At 39.7% G+C, this 22,929-nt stretch overlaps 1 protein-coding gene across 1 annotated transcript in view; it reads left to right on the top strand.

Moving 5' to 3' along the window:
• Positions 1 to 18,425, top strand: part of COLGALT2 (collagen beta(1-O)galactosyltransferase 2) — a 1,144,817-nt gene extending 1,126,392 nt beyond the window's left edge. Inside the window, exon 12 of the mRNA XM_044085299.1 lies at positions 17,119 to 18,425. Within this exon, the coding sequence (XP_043941234.1) occupies positions 17,119 to 17,392 (274 nt within the window). The 3' untranslated portion in view covers positions 17,393 to 18,425. The remainder of the gene's footprint in view (positions 1 to 17,118) is intronic.
• Positions 18,426 to 22,929: the final 4,504 nt, after the last annotated feature.

Genomic DNA, 22,929 nt, shown 5'->3' with positions numbered 1-22,929 from the left:
AAAATGGGCAGTTGATGTTCTTCGCATGAAAATTGAAAGGGTGTGGAATCATTCTGAAGCATGTGGCCTTCCATAAAGCTAAAGCTATAGGCATGTGCTAAACCCAAAACTAAAATTTGTTTTACTCAGTGTACTTTAACGTATGGTCCCATTCTGAAATAATAGATAAGCTTATGGTAAAATCACCAGGACAATCATCAGATTTTTCTTTGAGTATGAGTTAGGTAAGGAGCCTCACCAGCCTAAGAAATTACGTTAAGCTTATAGCGTTAATATTCAAAACGGGGTCCTTAATAATAGGCCCTACAGTTGGGTTTATTCTCCCCACTAGTAACACTATTTTTGTCCCAGGAGAAAAATGTTCTTCTGGATACATATTTCACTCAGTCCAGGAAAACATCTAGCAATAAGGGTCTTCTTAAAATCCCTGGGCATCATATCTACCCAATTTTTATTGGGTCATCTAGCCAGACCATATATAACAAAAATCCTGTAGTACTTAAATGCCATTGACTACAGCATGGTCACTTGATGGAATAATTAATCTCCATTCACAGTAGTCAAGAAAGAATTTCTTTGGTGGGGACAGTCTAGCAGGGGACTCCTATTTGTAGTCTCAAAATCCAGCTAGTCCTTAACCACAGATCCTTTGAACTGGAAGGAAATAACTAGGCAACCTGGAGGGGTACGATAAATAGTCGCTCAAACTCAAAGACAAGCATATACATGTAAAAGAGGTTATGACCTTAATCAGTGTACTACAGATTTATAAATTGGTACTGTAACCAGTTACCCTAATGTTAGTTACAGACAAAAAACCCAGTTATGTGGTATAGCAATACACGCGGGAAAACCTACTCCTGTCCAATCTACAGGGTGTCTATGACAGCACGGATGAAGGCCTGAGAACAGACACTACAGCTGTGATCAATGTACATGCCTTATGGCCAGAATGTATTGATAGATCACATCAGCAGGCCCTTTTCCACCCTGCAGGAGGAAATAATGGATGAGGAAGTGGGAAAGTTTTTAATCTGACAGTAAAAAATCCCCACAAAATACCCTACCAGTAACAAAGAGTGCAAGAATAGAGAATCGTGTACAAATCCACTGCCAAAGGAAGAACAATACATAGTAAAAAAAAACTGCTTTAATGGGTGGTAACAAACATAACTAAAAACAAGCCATTTAAATAGCATACATAATTAGTCAACCAATCCTAACATTGTTTACAAGAGTACATTATAAAATCTGTTTAAATACATAATATATTTAAAAAATTAGATAAATGTGCATAATAAAGCTATACTTAATTATAAATACTAAACAAACAACTTATAAAACCTACTTAATCAACTTCCTACTTTTTAAGTCTGGTTTCAGAGAAATTACATCAATTAAACCTGAACCTCTATGAGATCTGAGCCCAAGTATCTACCTCAGCTCAGCTTAGTTATGTTTATGGTCTGAGGATGCAGTTTGTAATTGTGAAAGTGCTTACCATCCATTAAAGCTGTTTTTTACTACGTATTGTTCTTCCTTTGGCAGTCATCTGTGCACGTTTGTTTGGATTTGATGGTACAAAATGTTGAATCCCAAAGGTGAACTTATTCACCTGTCGAGGCAGCTACTAGTCGGAGAAATTCTGTTGTAGACATCCAAGTATAGTCTGTGCATTGACTGTATTACCCATCCCAGAACCAGAACTTTCTGCTTGCCTTTTCTTGCAACACAGTACTTCCAAATGTTCTATATAAGAACAGAAGGGAAGAGAAAGGTTCATCCTAGTAGCATCCCTGTGGCCTAGGCTGCTGATATATATATATATATATATATATATATATATATATATATATATATATATATATATATATAGATCTAGGACATTTGATCGAAAGATCAAACGTCCGAATCCATAACCACCGAACACACTTTAATGAAAGTGCTTTCATCGAAAAAGTGCTTTTGTTAAAGCGTGTTAATAAAAAAAAAAAAAACACTATATTTACGTTTCTGCAGGGGGTACTTTGCCCCCCACACCCCCTCTACTTTAATATTCTCCCTCTGAGATCGCACTACAGTGGGGAAAAGGAAATTTTCCCTTACCTGCACTATAGTACAGCCTCGGTAACAGGCATACTTACGCGAAAGTGCTTCTTCGGTGAAAAACACTTTCGCGTAAGTATGCTCGCCCTAAATGGATTCGGATGTTTGATCTTTTGATCAAACATCTTAGATCCATATATATATATATATATATATATATATATATATATATATATATATATAGTGCAAAGTTTTAAAGCAAATGAGTTGGTTAGAGTGGTTTGTGTGTCATGTTCCACAAGTCCTACATAATTTCGTTTGAATATACACCTCAATGTGTTTAGACCACATCTTCAATGTTCCTCCCAATGTTACGTAGTATCAGAAGTGAAGAAATATACATTTCTTTCAAGAGCTTATATGTTTGAAAGTGCATGGATTATTTATCAGTGAAATGCTTAAAATGAAACCAGCTGGAATTCTTAAACTTTGTAGAGACCTATCAGAGAAGGAAGATTTATGTCCAAAAACAATCAATGCATTCTACACAGTCAGTGGATTAGCTAAGAAATATCAAAAGCTATATCCACGTCATTGGGGTACAAACTTTGGTAAGTATTTAATATGTTTACTTTCCTTGAAGATAAGAACTCAGAGACTCACTTAGATATTATTGTGAGTCCAGAAAAAAGTACCATATAAACACCATTTTATTTTGTACAAAATCACATCATCTTACGGATATAACAAGGTTTATATTAGTAAGCTGGAGAATAGCCAAGGACGCTTGTGTTAGTGATTTGTGTGATACATTAACAAGAAAGAAAATCATTTCTTCTACAGTAAATGAATGGGAGGGAAGGTTTTTAAGAGAAATCGATTTGATCTTATCAAAAGCTGTGACCGTGAGCATAGCATCTGAAGCTACTGATACACATTTAAAAGATTTAACTGAAAAATGGTGGAAATAAGGCAAAATAAAAGTCAAAGAGTCAGGATATGATATAAATTATAGATGTCCAGCAAAAATCATGAAGATGGACAAAAGAAGCATATTAAGATATCAATTGGAGTTCAGTGAAATGAGAGTGAAATTTAAATTCAAACTTTATGCAGTAGGTGGGCTACAGTCATGAAAACATACCTTCTCCACAGTTAAGCAGTTCTACAGAAGCTGTATCAGAAAATGGCATTTTGCAAAGGTGAACAAATGGAAAATGAGTGTAATCAAAATAATTTGCTTGTTCTTGAACACTAATTATTTGAAAATAAGCTGTTAGTAGGTACTAGTCAGATGAAAACAGTAACTGAAAAGAAGATAGCAGCACCAAATATGATGGGTAGAAAACCCCAAAGTAGTTAGACATCAGCAAACCCCAAAATATTTAGGCATCAGCAAACCCCAAAGTAGTTAGACATCAACAAACCCCAAAGTCGTCAGGCATCAACAAACCCCAAAATAGTTAGGCATCAGCAAACCCCAAAGTAGTTAGACATCAACAAACCCCAAAGTAGTCGGGCATAAACAAACCCCAAAGTAGTTAGGCATCAGCAAACCCCAAAGTAGTTAGGCATCAGCAAACCCCAAAGTAGTTAGACATCAACAAACCCCAAAGTAGTCTGGCATCAACAAACCCCAAAGTAGTTAGGCATCAGCAAACCCCAAAGTAGTTAGACATCAACAAACCCCAAAGTAGTTAGACATCAGCAAACCCCAAAGTAATTAGGCATCAACAAACCCCAAAGTAGTTAGGCATCAACAAACCCCAAAGTAGTCAGGCATCAACAAACCCCAAAGTAGTTAGGCATCAGCAAACCCCAAAGTAGTTAGACATCAGCAAACCCCAAAGTAGTTAGGCATCAACAAACCCCAAAGTAGTCGGGGATCAACAAACCCCAAAGTAGTTAGGCATCAGCAAACCCCAAAGTAGTTGGGCATCAACAAACCCCAAAGTACTTAGGTATCAACAAACCCCAAAGTAGTTAGACATCAATAAACCCCAAAGTAGTTAGACATCAACAAACAACAAAGTAGTTCGTAGGTTCATAGGTAGGTACTAGGCTATCTGCCCGTAGGCATTTATAAGCCTAGCCAGAATGTGTTGGCTTTCGGCGCACCCTTAGATTACTTCCCTCTGCCTCTGTCCAGCAGGGTCACTGAAGTGATCCCCGAGGTAAACTTTCTATTTCCCATCCACTCTCAAGGTTTCTTTTGAAGAGTGTTAGCGAGGAGCTCTGCCTAATGTAGATTGGGATCTTGATGTTCCAAAGCATGGGAAGTCTCTGGGACAGGAATCTGTCCCTCCAGCATGTCCTATTTATTGTTGTGGTGAGGTTTAGATCCCTAGAGCATGTGGCTCGAGGGGATAAGGTTTTCTTTAGGTGGAGGATGTCCATCAATTCTGAGTTGGACATGGCCTTGTATGTCAGGCAGAGATCACCTCTGAGTAGGTGGTATGCAACCGAGTGCAGCTGTAGTTTCTTTAGTCGAGCTGCATAGGGCATCTGTTTGAGGCCATTGATCCTCTTGGTAAGGTACTTCTGTGGTCTTTCCAGCTGTTGCAGGTGTCTTGTAAGGTACATCTCAAATGGGGCGTTGTACTCTATGATGGGTCTGATGAGTGATGAGTAGAGGGGCACAATGACCTCTTTTGATCTGGATGTGAGCCCTTTTGTGATTAGGTGGGCCACATAGAAGGATTTTCTAACCACTTTGGCAATGTGATTATCAAAGGTGAGATTACTATCTACTTGGGTATCTAGATCCCTTATTACGTCTTCCGTATTTAGGGGACTACCACCTATGTGGTCGTTTGTGGGTACTTTGTTTTTTCCAAAGGGGATGACTATGCACTTTTTGGCATTTAGATTGAGGTCGTGATTTTGACACCAGATATCCATCTCATTGAGACCCTTTTGGAGAATGTCTGTATCAGCCGGATAGTCAATTATAGCCCCTAGTTTGCAGTCGTCTGTGAACTTGGTCAGCCATAGTCCTCCTGTGTTTGCCTGTATCTCTGAGAAGTATATTCTGAACAGGAGGGGTCCTGGGACTGAGCCCTGGGGAACGCCACTTGTAACTGGTTTAGAGTCGGACCTAGCTCCCGCAACTCTCACCATGTGGGTTCTGTCCATGAGCCAGCTGACAACCCATCTTGTGATGTAGGGGTTTATGTTCAGGCTGATGAGCTTGTCTATAATACCAGAATGGGGAATGGTGTCGAAGGCCTTAGCGAGGTCTAGATAGGCTGTGTGTATCACCTTTCCCTCATCTATAGCCTTGGTAACTGTCTCAAAGAAGTCCACCAGGTTTAGGAGGCGTGATCTGCCCTTAACAAAGCCGAACTGGGTAGGGTCCAGTGTTTGGAGGTTCCCAATGTCTCTGTTAATGAGTTCCATGATGATGATGCGCTCCATAACCTTGCAGACCAAGCTACTCAGGCTTATAGGGCGATAGTTCCCAGGGTCTTTTGTGGCTCCACCTTTGTGGAATGGAATAACTGTTGCTGTGTGCCACTCTATGGGTATGTAGCCTGTGGAGAGGCTGAGTTTGAACAGTGTGTTTAGGTGAGGGGTTAGTTCATTTTTGAGCTTGTGTAGGACACAGCCTGGGACACCGTCCGGTCCCATTGATGCTGTGTTTTTGGCTTTGGAGAGGGCTGTTTTGACCTGAGTGTGTGATTTCAGGGACTCTACATTCTTCTGGTGTGATTATGGGCCCTTTTGGAGGTGAGAGTGGGGTGAAGTTTGCGCTAAACCTGTCTGCCAGGATGTTGGCAATATCAGTCGGTTCAGTGTATTTTGTGCCATTCTGCACGAGCTCCGAGCAGATCTGAGAATTGACACTTAGATTCTTGACATAGCTAAAGAATGCCTTGTGGTTATCTTTGGAGTCCTTGGCAGTTTTTCTTTCGAAGCTCGCCTTGGATGATTTTATGAAGGATCGTAGTTTCTTGCTGATACTGATCAGGGATGTCTTCCCTTCTTGGGATTTTACTCTTTTCTGTACTAGTTTCCTCCTTCTATTGTATAGCTTGTTTATGGCAGGGGTCCACCAGACTGGTTTCCTTTTTTTGGAGGAGTGAGTCTTGGTTTTGCTTCGGATGGCATGATCCATGCATTCTTGTAGGTGCCCATAGAATGCATTAGTAAAGGATTTTGCAGCTTGGGCAGCGTTATCCTTCAGCATGGGGGCTTTGAAACTTTTCACCTCGGTCTTAAGTAACGTGAAGTTTGCTTTTGAAAAGATTTTCATGGTGGTTTTCTTGTCCGGGAGTGGGGGCAGAATGTGGATATCCAAAGTGATTTGTTTATGGTCAGATCTAACCATCAAGGGGTTGACCTCTGGTGTGGAACACTGGTCGCCCATGTTGGTGATGACCAAGTCCAATATGTTGTCATCTCTGCTGGGAGTGTTAACCAGTTCAACCAGGGTGTTTGAGTTTATAAATTTTAGGAAATGTTGGGCAAGGGAGTTAGTACTTGAGTAGTTCTCCCAGTTAATGTTTGGGTAATTGAAATCACCCAATATTAGGGTATTTGGTAGGACCTTTATGTTTCCCAGTGTTTCCAGAAATTCGAAATGGGGGTCCTGGGACATGGTGGGTTATCTGTAGCAAGCTATAATTTGAATTGCAGCTTTGCCCATTGTTAGTTGCACGTGGATGATCTCTGAAGAATCGTGCTGTGCCACTAACCTGGAGATGTGGGTATCCTTGATGAATATGGATACACCCCCACCTTTTGTATTTCGGTTTGGGTTCTGTGGCCGAAATGTATGGTATGAGTTGTAGCCTGTTAGTGCTGGGGTGCTCTCTGGAGCCTTAAACCAGGTTTCTGTTACTGCACATATATCGATTTTCTCCATACTGAGGAGTGCCTCGAGTGTGTGCATTTTGAGGTTTAGACTTCTGGCATTGAGTAGCATTACCCTCAGTTTTTTGTTACTTATGCTATTTACGGTGGTGGGTTTGTCTTTTGAGCCTTGCCTAAAAAAGGCACTGTGGGGGTGGCAAGAGCCTTGGCCAGTATTCGAAAGCCTAAGGGTGACAGGTGCAAGCCATCTCTAGAGAAGCAGCATGGCTTGTCGAGCATGTCATCCCAGGCGGACAGACACTGGATCCCCTTTGAATGACACCAGAAACTTATCCAATTGTTGAAATCGAGAATTTTTTCTTTATACCATGGTATCATTCTTGGTGAGGGCAACCACAAAAGTAGTTACAGATCTCATTGTCACAAACATGGGACAAAATGCATGAACACCTCCAGGGCATGCATGGATCAATCATCCCAAAAACCAAGACTCTTTCCTTCAAGGGCAACAACGTCCAATCTGGTGGACCCCAGCCATTAACAAACTTTACAATAAGAGGAGAAAGCTATTACATGATAGAACAAAATCCATAAAGTGTGGAAACTCCCGTCAAGTCCAAATGAAACAAAATGATAATCACAACATTGACAGAAAATACATACAAACGGGTTCACAGCAAGCATCACCCCTCTCCCTCCCCCGAGAGATGATAACTATAGCCCCCCCAGCCAGTGTAGCCTCCCGGACATCTCAAATGCGCGAGTGCTTACTCTCTCTAACAAAGCAAAAACACAGCATCAATGGGACGGATGGTGTCCCCGGCTGTGTGCTAGCTGAGGAATTAGAATTAAACCCCAGCATAAGGCAGCTGTTTCCTTACCACAGGATTACGTGCCCAATGCCCAGGGCGGCACGGCAACTGTAGTCCCATCACAAGGCGGTGCCTCTCAGGACCCCTGTAGGTACAGCCCATAAGCTTAACAAGTCTAGTCTGCAGAGCTATGGAGAGGATCATAATCATAAAACAAAAATAAATATGAGGACAGACATTTGACCCGACCCAGTTTAGCTTTTTTTGTCAAGGGAAGATCGTGCCTTTTGAACTTGGTTGGCTTCTTGAAACAACAGTCACCAAGTTTGATGAGAAAGGCAGTCCATACAGCCTACCTACCATATAGTGCGATCCATAAGAGCACAGAAAGAGGTTATCAGGGGACCCCAGACCCCAGGTTGACAGTGGCCTTTTTTTGACACTCACATTGCTGTGGGTTAGAAGACCTTCTACATTGCCCACCTCTTCATTATCAGACCAATGATGAGGTACAATGCCCCATCGGGATGTATCTCACCCGACATCTGCATACCGTCTGCTCAGAGGTGACATGTGCTGACATACAAGGCCATGTCCAACCGAATTAATGGACATGCTCCACCTCAAAAGCGGATATAAATAGGGCGGGAGGGGGATTATCACTATCATCTCAGAGCTCCTCCCTATGCTGTAAAAATCCGGTCCATGCCCAGAGCACCTCGCTGACTCTGTTCAAGAAAGAGAAAGAAATCTGTGGATGTGGATGGTTTACTTTGGGACCCCCAGGGACAACTCTGTGTCACTGAGCTGGACAGCAGCAAGCAAACTATGTATTTTTTTTTTTTTCATATAAGGGGTGGCGTAAGCCGGCTTATAAATGCCTTAGGGCAGATAGCCTAGTATAAACCTATGAACCTATGAACCTATCAACAAACCCCAAAGTAGTTAGACATCAACAAACCCCAAAGTAGTTAGACATCAACAAACCCCAAAGTAGTTAGGCATCAACAAACCCTAAAGTAGTTAAGCAGCAACAAACCCCAAAGTAGGCATCAACAAACCCCAAAGTAGTTAGGTATCAACAAACCCCAAAGTAGTTAGACATCAACAAACCCCAAAGTAGTTAGACATCAACAAACCCCAAAGTAGTTAGACATCAACAAACCCCAAAGTAGTTGAGCATTAACAATCTACTCAAATATCTACACATATTTTTTACCCACATAACAAACAGTTATGGTTTCCAGAGGCTGCAATATAAACACGATTAATGCCTGCAACATAGCACTCTGAAAGCTTTGCTTACTAGCAGGCTTGTACATTTGAAGAATATTTCTTTCATAGAAGCCATCAGCTGAAATGTTTCAGAATGCCTTCCATATGTAAGGGAAACTTGTGTAAATATGTGTATACCATTGAATATAAGCAGGAACTACAATAGCAAGAGGACATTGGAACATATATCAATTTTTTGTTACATTCCTTTCTGTCTTCACTAATAACTAAACATGTTTGTACAGAAGATGAACTAACATTTGAATGTGTCATCAAGCTATACAAAATGTGCTGTCAGTAGATAATATGATGTACAGTTATCTTTAATTCATTTAGATGAGAAGGCTGTGGGTTCTGTCCCCTTACCAGGTGATTGGATTCATTTTCCAGTACAGGTACTGACTGTCTTTTAGAAAAAATGTTAAATACAGGTCCTGTCTTTCTGGATTTATAGTTCAGGTGCATGAAAAGGTTCCATGACAGTTATCAAAATGGTAGGGCTAATTTAATTATACTTTTAAAGGCAGTACCTTACATAGATGCCATCATTATATAAAATATAAGAGTAGCAATATATCAGTACAAATGACAAATGAAGCCCAATAACAAACAAACCTATATACCACTTTGTTTGTACAAATGCTGTACCTTTTATATTTAAATGTTTAGTTTTCTATTGAAATAATTTATTTTTAAGCAAAATAAGTCTTATCATATCGGACCGGAGTTCCGCTGTGGCGACCCCTAACCAGGAAAAGCCGAAACACACATTATATATCTATTTATACTAACAGATCCCATTTCTTTTTACATAATAATTCACCAGTGTCCTTACTGCATTGTTTATATACGATTATTAACATATGACACTTATTAATCAGCTTTAAAAATCGCATCTCTCTGCAAATGAGCCATTAAGTAGCATTGAAATATTCTAATTTCATCAAATATATTTTGTTCTTTTACAGTAATCAAAAACATGTATTAATGTCTCCTCTGCTGCATGTATACTTCACAGGCTTTCATCATTTTATATTTCATATCTACCAATTCAGCTATGAACATGTGTCATACTAAATAAAAACCAAGTTTTTTTTCCTGAAAGCTGCTTCACCCTTCTCTAGAGTGCTTTGTTCTTTTATTATGCCATTACATATTTCCACGTCATAAACCATTTAAGTGCATTATGTAATAATAAAGCTGTTTTATTCTTCATGTCTATTTTCCATAAAAATTAAATAAAGGCAGCAAGCGGTCTCAATGGTAAATGGTAAAAAAATCTCAAAATAATAAAAGTACCTCCAAAAACTAAGGAAGATAAAAATTCCAGCTGTTTTAATGATTTAGCACTTTCGACCTGAAATGGTCATCAGAATAAATACTAGAGATGCTTGCAACTTTTAAATACTATCCTTAAAAAATACCCATTAAATCACAATGCTTAAAAAAAATCAACGATATCAAAGAATTAAATGCCACAACAAAATGAATGAATTCTATTTGCTGTTTATCATAGTGTTGCTTTCTGTTAAGTACCATTTTGTAATTGACATTACTGTTCAATCCTGGAGTTTAATATGCATAGAGCTTGATTTGCCATTTTAACTCCTTGTATTCAAGCTCTCCCTCTTTGTCACCAGGGAAATGTGTTGGAACATGATTAAAAACACAAAAATAAAACTTAAAGCTCTTACACTCAGCTGCATGTTAAGCTAATGCATTATCTTTTTTTTTTTATCTTGATTGCGTATTGATGCTCATAAATCCTTTTCCTAAGTTCCCTTAGTTTTTCCTATATAAAATGCTTCACATGAGGAACAATTGGCCAGGTAAACCACATACCTGAAACCCCATGTAAAAAAACAGTATGGAATAAGTCTTGTCAATTCTACTATCTATGAAGTAAGGGCCTTCCGAAATGTACCTACACATAGTGCAGACATTTATGAGTGCCACCTTTTTTGTGCTCATGGGTATCTTATCTTTCCAAATATGTCAACCAATTTTCTTTGTATCTGTCCTTTTCTAGGTTCTTCTTAGGACAAGTCTGCATGCATTAATGTTTCTGAAGTTTCTGGATGCATAAAAGAGGTTAGGCCCCAGTTAACACATGCCTTTATGCTGAATTTTCAGACAGCCGTGGTCTCCTCCTTTACAATCTCTTGATAATCGCATTCCATTCTCGTTCTAATTATGAACGATAAAAGTTCTTTTCATGCATTCATTTTAAAGGAGTTTGTACAGATAAACCATTTTCAGCTGATGTGTGAACTTCAGCCTCCATACCTTCCACCAGTAAGGTGACATCCAGTTAAATTTTTCACCATATTCAACATCTTTTCAAGTTTATTCTCTTTCTGCCATAGCTTCTGTGTCTTCCACACCTTGCACCGCATCAGGAAGGAGGAGGTGAATTTCCCAATGTCACTATGACTACTACCTCAGTTCTCTGTTGAAGTTCAGGCCTAGTAGATGTAACCCAGCCAACAAGAGTAAATAAGTCAATGAAGACAAAGACGAGGGAAACTCAACTTGTTTTTTTTTTTTTTTTTTTTATAGTTTCTTGACTTTTGATGATAAGACCTTTGTGACTGTGGTGTTAACATCAGGACATCCCCAAAAAATATATAGCTCATTCTTTTAAAGATTTTTATATTTATTTTTATTTTTTTATCCTTTTGTTATTTGGGTTAGTCCCACTAAGCTAGTGGCTCCTTTTCAGGAAACACCCTGGGTAGTATTTATACCATGAGGGGAAATGTGCCCCGGGTATTATTTAACTTCCTCAGTTCTTTTCTTTAGGTGCCTTGGGAGTTTTGACATCCACTTGATCTACCACCAACACAAACAGATGGGGTCTCATTTAATGTCTCATCTGAAAGATGACTCACCAGGAATGCAGCACTTTTAACATGCTGCACTGCAAATTCAGTAATTTGAAAATAAATGCAATCACCTGGAGTGGGAATAGAACCCACAACCTTCTGCTATTCTGGCACCTAAGACAAGTGAGCCACTAACAATTAACTTTTTATTCATTAGTGCCATAAGGATTGTATCTTGAAAATAGGCTTGTGAACTTGTTTTAGGGAAAGCCATTGCATGGGTTGAGAATGTTTATTTAATTATTATTTATTTATTTATTCCAGTTTGATGACCGGGGAGGTCCACTGGGCCTGGGGAGCCCGTTTTCAGTGGAGGTCCAGTGAGAAAAGCTCCATAAAAGTTACAAAAATACAATAATACAATAATAATTAACAAAGAAATTAAGGATTACAAAAGGTAGCAGTCAAAAGTAGAAAATAGAAAACATATTTACAATTCAGTACACTGGGCTAAGTGAGCCTACATTCTGTGGAGGCTTGGTGAGAAAATAACATAGTACAAAGTTTAATTACATGAATACATTTGGAGGGAGCTTGGGCAGTTGAGCTCCGTATTTAAAGTTTAAATAGCATGCTTAATAATATAGGAAGTTAGGAGTGCAAGCAACAGGAGGCATTTGCAGGAGTGAGAAACAAATAACTGTAAAGATTCAGGAGTAGACAGGAGTATAGTATCCTGGCAGGATTTTGTAGAATGGTTACAATAACAAATTGAAGTGAGGCTAGGAAGGTATAGAGGTTAATCAGTGGAGAAAGGAGAGGAGAGCTTGAGAGGAATGGGGGGAAGAGTACAATTGCATTTCCTGTTAAGATAAAGATAGGAATGAAGTTGAGTTTTGAAGTTTTTAAGGTTGTCACAGGTCCTCAGTGTGGAGGGAAGAGCATTCCATTTTTTAGCTAGGGAATAAGATAGCAGAAGCAGGCCAGCAGAGTGCTTGGGTTTATGGATGGTGATCAAGTTTTGGTGGGTAGATCTAAGGGGTCTGAGTGGGTTGTAAGGTTGCAGAATGTTGGAGAGTGCAGGGCACTTAGAAGGTTGGAAGAATAGTTTGTGAGCAGTGGTGATTTGGTGAAGGAGTAGTAGATTGGGGAGTTCAAGCCAGTTTAATGACTGTAGGGAGGTGCAGTGATGAGTGGAGGATTTGGCATTTGTGGAGACTCTGGCTATTTTATTGTAACATACCTCCAATTTGGAGGTGAGAGTGGAAGATAGGTTAGTGAGGAGAGGAGCTCCATACAGAAGAGAGGGAAGTAGATAGGTTGTGGTGAGAGTTTGTCTAGAGGAAGGTGAGAGGAAGTGGTTGTTTCTGTAAAGAAGGCCTAGTTTTATATGTGTTTTCTTGATATTTTGCTGGATGTGATTTTTGAAGTTAAGGTGTTCATCAATGGTTACACCAAGAAGTTTGGTGGAGATGCGACTTGATGATTGAGTTGTTATGGCTGGTGATTTGGAATGAGTTTTTGTCTATAGAGGGGGATTTAGAGGGAGAGAATAAAAGGATCTTAGTTTTGTTGGCATTTAGTGAGAGGTGGTTTGCTAGCATCCAATTTTCGGTGGTAGAGAAAGCAGTTTGGGTTAGAAATTGGAGATCTTTCAGGTTGGATGCATGGCAGATTAAAGTGGAATCATCAGCGTATTGTACAATTTTGGTATTAGGTATGGCTTTGTGGAAGTTATTGATAAATATATTAAATAACAATGGGCCAAGAATCGAGCCTTGGGGAACCCCAGTAGGGGTTGGGAGGAAAGAGGAGGTGGCCCGGCCCCACTTCATGGCTTGGGACCTATCAGAGAGGTAGCTTGAGAACCAAAAAAGAGTTTTATGGGAGATGTTGAGGTTAGACAGATGGTTTAGTAGGTGACTATGGGAGATGGTGTCAAAGGCTTTAGATAAGTCTAGTAGAACACAGGATACCATGTTACTACAGTCGCGAGCTGAATTAACAGAATGTAGGAAGGAGAGTAGGGCAGAGTTGGTACTGTGTCCTGGATGGAAGCCATGTTGGGTAGGGGACAGTAGTCGGTGCTTGGTAAGGAATGGTAAGAGTTGCAGGTGGATACATTTTTCGAGAATTTTGGAGATAGGGGAGAGGACGGCTATGGGACGGAAGTTGGAAGTGCTGCAATTTTTGCCACCCTTGTGGAGTGGAAGAGTAAAAGCAGTTTCATAATTCACATTAGATGCAGTACAAGAATCTTGGTTTGTTGTAACCCAGACTAATCTAACAAGAAGATTCAGAATTTTACTGCACTGGCATGCAGGTTAGTGGAAATTATGACTACAATGTTTTATTCTTTTTTTTGTTTTTCTTATTTGGCCCCTGATGTGTGCTGATCATCAGCCCCTCCTGACCAACTGGAGCATTCATTCTCCATGACCAAGGCAAGTTTCACCTAGGAGAGGCCATCATTCAAATATACATCAAGGATGGATCAGTTTATTTTGCTATTCTCATACTCCCGCATGTGCACACCTGGGAAAGCACCAGGGAGAGAATGAAACATGCAACTGTCTAACTACAGGGCTGTTTCCTCACTTCCACAAAGGGCCTGTACTCCAAGAGCCCTGCCACTGTCCTGAAGCACTTGACTGTAGTTTTTCCAGTGCCTTCCAGGGGAAATGCATCATCTTGTGTGCCCTCAAGGGCTTGCAACCCTCAGCATCCACCTGAAGAGGTCATCAAGGCCATGACCTTTCATTACAGCCCCCTCCCCGTGCCTAGCTCCTCCAATGCTGAGGCCAGTAACTGACCCTGGGATTGCCTGTATCACAGTGAGGGCTCCATGCCTTTGCATATGGGGCCAGACAGACCTTCAGGTATTTAATATGTTGTAAACCAGAGGAGTGTGACTGCAACATACAAACTAATGTTACATCAAGAATCAGATTTTTAGTGTGCTGTAATCCAGATTAGCATGACTAGATGATGTTGGATTTTAGTGTGCTGTAATCCATATTATCATGATTGGATGATGCTGGATTTTAGTGTGCTGTAACCTAGATTAGCATAACTAGATGATGCTGGATTTTACCCGCGGTGATGGTGCTGCGGTAGCATTGTCGCCTCAGTTAGACGTTGCCAGTTCGATTCTCCATAAGAGCGTCTTCTGTGTGGCGACATGTGTGAATGGGCGTTCCTTCGTTGAAGGTTGTGCGTTAGGCCCAGCAAGCCAGCATGTAAAAATCTACTGTCAATCATTAGCGGACCAGAGTTTCACTGTGGCAACCCCTAACTGGGAAAAGCCGAAAGAAACAACAAGATGATGCTGGATTTTATTGTGCTGTAACCTAGATTAGCATGACTGGATGATGCTGGATTTTACTGTGGTGTAATCCAGATTAACATTACTGCGTGATTTGGGTTTTAGTGCATTGTAATCCAGAGAAGTGTGAGTAGAAACTGCATTTTTTGGGAGCAGGGGGTCCTACCATCCCCCTGATCATTAAGGCTTTGGCCCCTTTGTTCTCATAAGGGTGAGGACAGAACATTCTAGAAGCAGTGCTGCCCACCTGTATGAGGGGTCTGGGTTTTTTATTTAAGTATATTGTAATTGTCTGAGCATGCCCAGTGAATTCTCTGAGGTTGAGTGTGCATTGAGCATTGCATGCGGCTGTCACCCTCCTCTATGAGTGATGTAAGCCTGAAGAAACCCCATCCCTTTGAGGAAAGCATCATCACTGGCTCTTCAGTCTTCACCAAAAAGCTCTAATGGAACACACTTTTGCACATATGCGCCTCTCTCGTCCAGCAGAGGCAGAAGTGACCACATGTACCTTCTTATTCTTTTCTAGTCCTCAGTTGGCACTAAATATTCACGGCTTGCCCGGTTTGCAGAGAGGGCTTTATCCAGTCATCCTCTTCTATGCGAAGGAGAGGAATTTAGGGGGGTTGGTCTAATGGTTAAGGTATTTAAATTGTAGTCACCAGGTACAGGGTTTGACTCTCACCTTTAAAAGGCAAATTGGCTAGAGTTAAAATGGCCTACAAGGGGAGCTAACTTGGAATTTGTCTATGAACCTATGTCACAGAGTCAGCCCTAAGCTTTAGTTTGTGTGTGTGTGTGTGTGTGTGTGTGTGTGTGTGTGTGTGTGTGTGTGTGTGTGTGTGTGTGTGCTGTGATCCAGACGAAAGTGACTACAAACTTCAGGCTTTCACTTTTCATTAATATAGTTTGTTAAGCTTGTTGTGGTCTAGTGGTATTGTCTTGTTAAGTGACATGCTCTTAGTCACACACTAGCCAAATGGACACTAAGGGACTTGAACTCCAGACAAAGTTCACTAATGGCTCGTGACCTTAATGCTCCATGCTAAACTTGCCAGACAATTTTAGCATGTTCTAATGCAGACCAGTGTGACTGCACTCTGCAGATTTCTAGATTCTGCGTGGTATGTATGTAGTCGGCCTTAGGCCAACTGGTGCCCTAGGCAAAGGGGCTCCACGGCGCCCCAACCCACAAAACCTGGTGCCCCCATCCTGGTCTACTTACACCAAATAAATATTGTGGAAAAGCGCCCCTGCTAGAGCGGCGTCCTAGGCAGCCGCCTAGTTGGCCTATGCCTAAGGCCGGCTATATGCTCCAACATGAGCTTTATTAATACAACTTAAACAGCCCAGACTGTTACGTGATGTCTGTCCCAGTAGGGACCATTATACTTCAAGTTGTTTGTCTCAGTACCTTAGTTACTATATTCTTGGTCAAGATCTGTAAGCTGAGAACAATGTTCATAAGCAGTCCGTGCACCTCTTATCAGCAAGTTCAACTATAGTTAAAAATTAAATATCTCTACAGATCATAACAATTTAAGGATAGTCTGTTTCCCAAAAAGGTATTTTACTTAGTGAGGCTCATATTATTGCAATCACAGTGGTGCAACAGGTAGCACATTAGCCTTTGATACAGAAGGTTATGGCTTCTGTTACTGCACCACATAAATTCATTGCTGACACTCCAGTGCAGCATAAAAGGTTGCTGCACTCCTGAGTGTGTTCCCCTTTAATTGGTATGTTAAACCAAGGTCTCATCTGCATGAATCGGTGGCAGCTTAGGTGGATGCTAAAGATCTCACAGCACCTATTGAAATGAGCAGGGTAAGTTCACTGATGCCCTAACCAAATTTCCCCTAGTAGTGTAAATACCACCTCAGGTCTCCCCTGAAAAGAGGCCACTAGCCTTGTTGGACTAACCCGGACAGCAAAAAATAAATAAATATGTGGAAAATGCTTTTGCTACTGAAATTGTTATAGCAACTTATCTGATATCGATTTCATTTTTCTTTAACAGAGCAAAGTACATGGAATACTATGAACCCCGAGATTTAAAAGCCTTCTCAGTGGAACCCTTACTTTTATATCCGACACACTACACCGGGGAACCCGGCTACATCAGTGATACAGAAACATCCACGATTTGGGACAATGAAAATATCGTAACTGATTGGGACCGAACACATTCAATTAAGACTAGGGAGCAGGGCGAGATTAGCACTGATGCACAGAATACCGAAGCGCTACCTCCTCAAGCACCCATTGAAACATCATCCAGAGATGAACTATGAGACTTACAAGCCAGAATGGCATAGGACTGATCTACTGCCTTCTACGTTCAAGGAAACTAAAGTGAGAAGTTATATTTTTGTTTCAGGTTAAAAGCCTGACAGAAGAGATATTGGTGCGTGGACAATGCAATAGGTGGCTCTGGCAGTCCATTTGCAATGATGTTTGCAAGGGGACCTTTAGAGTAGTAAGACCGATTTGTACACCAATGTTTAAAACTGGAAAATAAGTACAATTGGCACACATTTCTACTTGTGTACAGATTAGATTGTTTGTATAGATTATTGCAAACACATGCAGTGACTTTGTATTTTAATAGAGAAAATGCAGGTAGTGACTTATACAACACTGTTTACCAAAGTAATGATAAAACAAGTTTAAAAATGTAAATTATAGAAGTACATTTCTAGAAACATGGATGCAGGTCATTATGAATAGATTGTTTTTGATCATTTGACAGATTCTTGAATAATGTAGCCATCTTTTCTGTCATGCAAAGTCATGTAATTCTTTTTTGCTTTCGTCTCCCTCCTGACCTGTTCACATTTAATAGAATGTAAAGTACAGCACTGGCAATTTTCTTACGTTTTTCTTACCAAGTTCATAGGTGATTGTAGCTGCCAGTCACAGAGGGCCATGTGTAGATGGTGAAACCTTGATCACTCTGGGTCTGATACTAGATTATGCTGTAGATGGAGTTGAACATGAGGAACTCTCCTGAATTTTCCTTTGCTTCCTGTTACACATGCCATACTTTGCTTTGATGGCGATTTCTTGACCTGACCAGTTTTACACAGCTCTGGTGAGAATGCATCTGGATGGACTTCCCATGATGCACTGCATCACTGAAACTTCACCAGTAGTAGTTTTCTTTTTGTTTGCAAAATAATAGTTAAGTGAAGTTTTCTTTGTTGAGCTTGTCTCAATGAAAATATTTATGGCCGGGTTCATGGCTGAAAAGGTCCATTAACAAATTCACTTACTTGGTTAAGAAATATTAAATGTAAATAAAAAATAAAATATCTTTGAATTCTTTCCTTTGCTTCATGGTTCTCTGACAAAGTAGCTGATGGATGGAACAGACTACAAAATTACATTAAAGTAAACACTAGTTAAGATATTTTTAAGAACAGCCTGGGCACTTGTTATGGGAACAAGTGTTTTGGTAAACTAGAAGGGCATGTATGCCTGTGCTTGGAATATTTGTAAGCATGTATGATGTAGCAATCTCTGTGCATCTGAGTTTTGTATATTACAGGTGAGATTAGTGCTTCACCTTAGTATCACCTGTATAGCAGTGACACACCTACTGTAGGCCATTATTGTAAATTCTTCTTCATGGATATGGAATATTCTGTGAGAGATGAATGCTGACGGACAGACTGGCAGGGAACATTGACCATCATGGTGGCTTGTAGATCCCAAATTATCACATATGTTGTAGTGTAACCTGTTTTCTGAGGGGCAATATATGGTTTTCTGAATGTCAGATTTGAAAAGAAACAATTCAGAGACCACAGATGCGAATGGGTAGGGAACTTATTCATATCCATGAGGTTGAGTAACTTGCAAATTAGAATAATTAGGTACAACAAAGGATAAAGTGCCCCTGGCTGAGCTCATCATGGATGGTGAATCCCCCTCCACCATAGAAAACAGCTTTTGAAAAGTGATTTCTACACCATTTGTGATGACTGTCTCAGAATCAGAAGCTTTGCAATTCCAGTTCTTTTGGGCATGAATACCATATCCATTTTTTGAGTTAGACATGGATGATACATATTTATCAGCCGATTTTTCCTTCCTTCCATCCTATATCTTCTGTCTCACCAGCCACTTCATAATTTTCCTTACAATAATTTTGCTTTGCTGATGTTCTTGCACATGGCCTTTGTGGAATTTCTAGTCCCCTCACTCTAATGGAATTTCTAGTCCCCTCACTCTAATGGAATTTCTAGTCCCCTCACTCTAATGGAATTTCTAGTCCCCTCACTCTAATGGAATTTTTAGTACTCTCAATCTAAATGTACAAATGGCTTGCCTATTGCAAATGCATCTCTTATTTTATTCATTCTTTATCAAGCTCCTGGACTTTCCAAACCATGTGTCTTATATTGTTATAGAATAGGCAATATGCCCTAATAGTGCGCTTGTCCAGTTACAAAATGTTAGTTAATAATTTATAAATGCATGCATGCATGCTTAAACATACTTCTGGTTACAACTGTTGCCAAAGTACTTTGTCTGGGTCTTAGTTTTCTGGACTTCGGTTACCAAGTAGGCAGTGAGGTCCAAGTACCCCTGTATGTCATGCCGCCATCAACCTCCTGACCTGTCCTGGCAAATATGACATGGGCTACAGATTTTAGCATGTGTTACAGGCAATGTAGGACATTACACAGCAATCAGACATTATCCTAAAGGTGTCCAAAGTCACACTTTCAGTGAAATTTCTGCTGTTTGGATGCAAACAGTTTGGGAACTGCACTTAGTTTGCAGGTGAGTAATCTGTTTTTTTTTTTTTTTGTCATGTGTCCGATATTGTTCCTTAATTTGTGTTACTTTATCAGAAGGGAGCATGTATTTAAGAACTGGTAATAGAGTCAGATGAGTTTACCAAAGTTGTCTGCTTTACTCCAGGTTATTTATAATAGTACTGTATTCTAAGATCCATAGCCACTTTTATTTTCATTAGTTACTGTAACGGTGACGTCGCGTTTAATACAGCAGGCATTGTAGACGCAGAGTTCAATGTGTAGTACATTAAACATGCTACGTAGTTTATTCATGTGTTGTTAAATGCTCTAATGCTGACGTCACATTTAACACAGCAGGCATTGTAGACGCAGAGTTCAATGTGCAGTACATTAAACATGCTACATACTTTATTCATGTGTTGTTAAATGCTGTAATGCTGACGTCACATTTAATACAGCAGGCATTGTAGACGCAGAGTTCAATGTGTAGTACATTAAACATGCTATGTACTTTATTCATGTGTTGTTAAATGCTGTAATGCTGACGTCACATTTAATACAGCAGGCATTGTAGGCACGAGAGTTCAATGTGTAGTACATTAAACATGCTACGTACTTTATTCATGTGTTGTTAAATGCTCTAATGCTGATGTCACATTTAATACAGCAGGCATTGTAGACGCAGAGTTCAATGTGCAGTACATTAAACATGCTATGTACTTTATTCATGTGTTGTTAAATGCTCTAATGCTGACGTCACATTTAATACAGCAGGCATTGTAGACGCAGAGTTCAATGTGTAGTACATTAAACATGCTACGTACTTTATTCATGTGTTGTTAAATGCTCTAATGCTGATGTCACATTTAATACAGCAGGCATTGTAGAAGCAGAGTTCAATGTGTAGTACATTAAACATGCTACGTACTTTATTCATGTGTTGTTAAATGCTCTAATGCTGACGTCACATTTAATACAGCAGGCATTGTAGACGCAGAGTTCAATGTGTAGTACATTAAACATGCTACGTACTTTATTCATGTGTTGTTAAATGCTCTAATGCTGATGTCACATTTAATACAGCAGGCATTGTAGATGCAGAGTTCAATGTGTAGTACATTAAACATGCTACGTACTTTATTCATGTGTTGTTAAATGCTCTAATGCTGATGTCACATTTAATACAGCAGGCATTGTAGGCACTTGAGTTCAATGTATAGTACATTAAACATGCTACGTCCTTTATTCATGTGTTGTTAAATGCTCTAATGCTGACGTCACATTTAATACAGCAGGCATTGTAGACGCAGAGTTCAATGTGCAGTACATTAAACATGCTACGTACTTTATTCATGTGTTGTTAAATGCTCTAATGCTGATGTCACATTTAATACAGCAGGCATTGTAGACGCAGAGTTCAATGTGTAGTACATTAAACATGCTACGTCCTTTATTCATGTGTTGTTAAATGCTCTAATGCTGACATCACATTTAATACAGCAGGCATTGTAGACGCAGAGTTCAATGTATAGTACATTAAACATGCTACGTCCTTTATTCATGTGTTGTTAAATGCTCTAATGCTGACGTCACATTTAATACAGCAGGCATTGTAGCTTGAGTTCAATGTGTAGTACATTAAACATGCTACGTACTTTATTCATGTGTTGTTAAATGCTCTAATGCTGATGTCACATTTAATACAGCAGGCATTGTAGAAGCAGAGTTCAATGTGTAGTACATTAAACATGCTACGTGCTTTATTCATGTGTTGTTAAATGCTCTAATGCTGACGTCACATTTAATACAGCAGGCATTGTAGACGCAGAGTTCAATGTGTAGTACATTAAACATGCTACGTACTTTATTCATGTGTTGTTAAATGCTCTAATGCTGATGTCACATTTAATACAGCAGGCATTGTAGATGCAGAGTTCAATGTGTAGTACATTAAACATGCTACGTACTTTATTCATGTGTTGTTAAATGCTCTAATGCTGATGTCACATTTAATACAGCAGGCATTGTAGACGCAGAGTTCAATGTATAGTACATTAAACATGCTACGTCCTTTATTCATGTGTTGTTAAATGCTCTAATGCTGACGTCACATTTAATACAGCAGGCATTGTAGACGCAGAGTTCAATGTGTAGTACATTAAACATGCTACGTACTTTATTCATGTGTTGTTAAATGCTCTAATGCTGATGTCACATTTAATACAGCAGGCATTGTAGATGCAGAGTTCAATGTGTAGTACATTAAACATGCTACGTAGTTTATTCATGTGTTGTTAAATGCTCTAATGCTGACGTCACATTTAATACAGCAGGCATTGTAGACGCAGAGTTCAATGTGTAGTACATTAAACATGCTACGTACTTTATTCATGTGTTGTTAAATGCTGTAATGCTGATGTCACATTTAATACAGCAGGCATTATAGACACAGAGTTCAATGTGTAGTACATTAAACATGCTACGTACTTTATTCATGTGTTGTTAAATGCTCTAATGCTGACGTCACATTTAATACAGCAGGCATTGTAGACGCAGAGTTCAATGTGTAGTACATTAAACATGCTACGTCCTTTATTCATGTGTTGTTAAATGCTCTAATGCTGACATCACATTTAATACAGCAGGCATTGTAGGCAGAGTTCAATGTGTAGTACATTAAACATGCTACGTACTTTATTCATGTGTTGTTAAATGCTCTAATGCTGACGTCACATTTAATACAGCAGGCATTGTAGACGCAGAGTTCAATGTATAGTACATTAAACATGCTACGTCCTTTATTCATGTGTTGTTAAATGCTCTAATGCTGACATCACATTTAATACAGCAGGCATTGTAGACGCAGAGTTCAATGTGTAGTACATTAAACATGCTCGTCCTTTATTCATGTGTTGTTAAATGCTCTAATGCTGGCGTCACATTTAATACAGCAGGCATTGTAGGCGAGAGTTCAATGTGTAGTACATTAAACATGCTACGTACTTTATTCATGTGTTGTTAAATGCTCTAATGCTGACGTCACATTTAATACAGCAGGCATT

Source organism: Protopterus annectens, chromosome 10.part0 (assembly GCF_019279795.1).
Source record: "Protopterus annectens isolate FY-2018-M chromosome 10.part0, PAN1.0, whole genome shotgun sequence".
NCBI classification, from domain to species: Eukaryota; Metazoa; Chordata; order Ceratodontiformes; family Protopteridae; genus Protopterus; species Protopterus annectens.
Note: the sequence above shows the minus strand (reverse complement) of the source record. Positions and strands in the feature narration are given on the sequence as shown.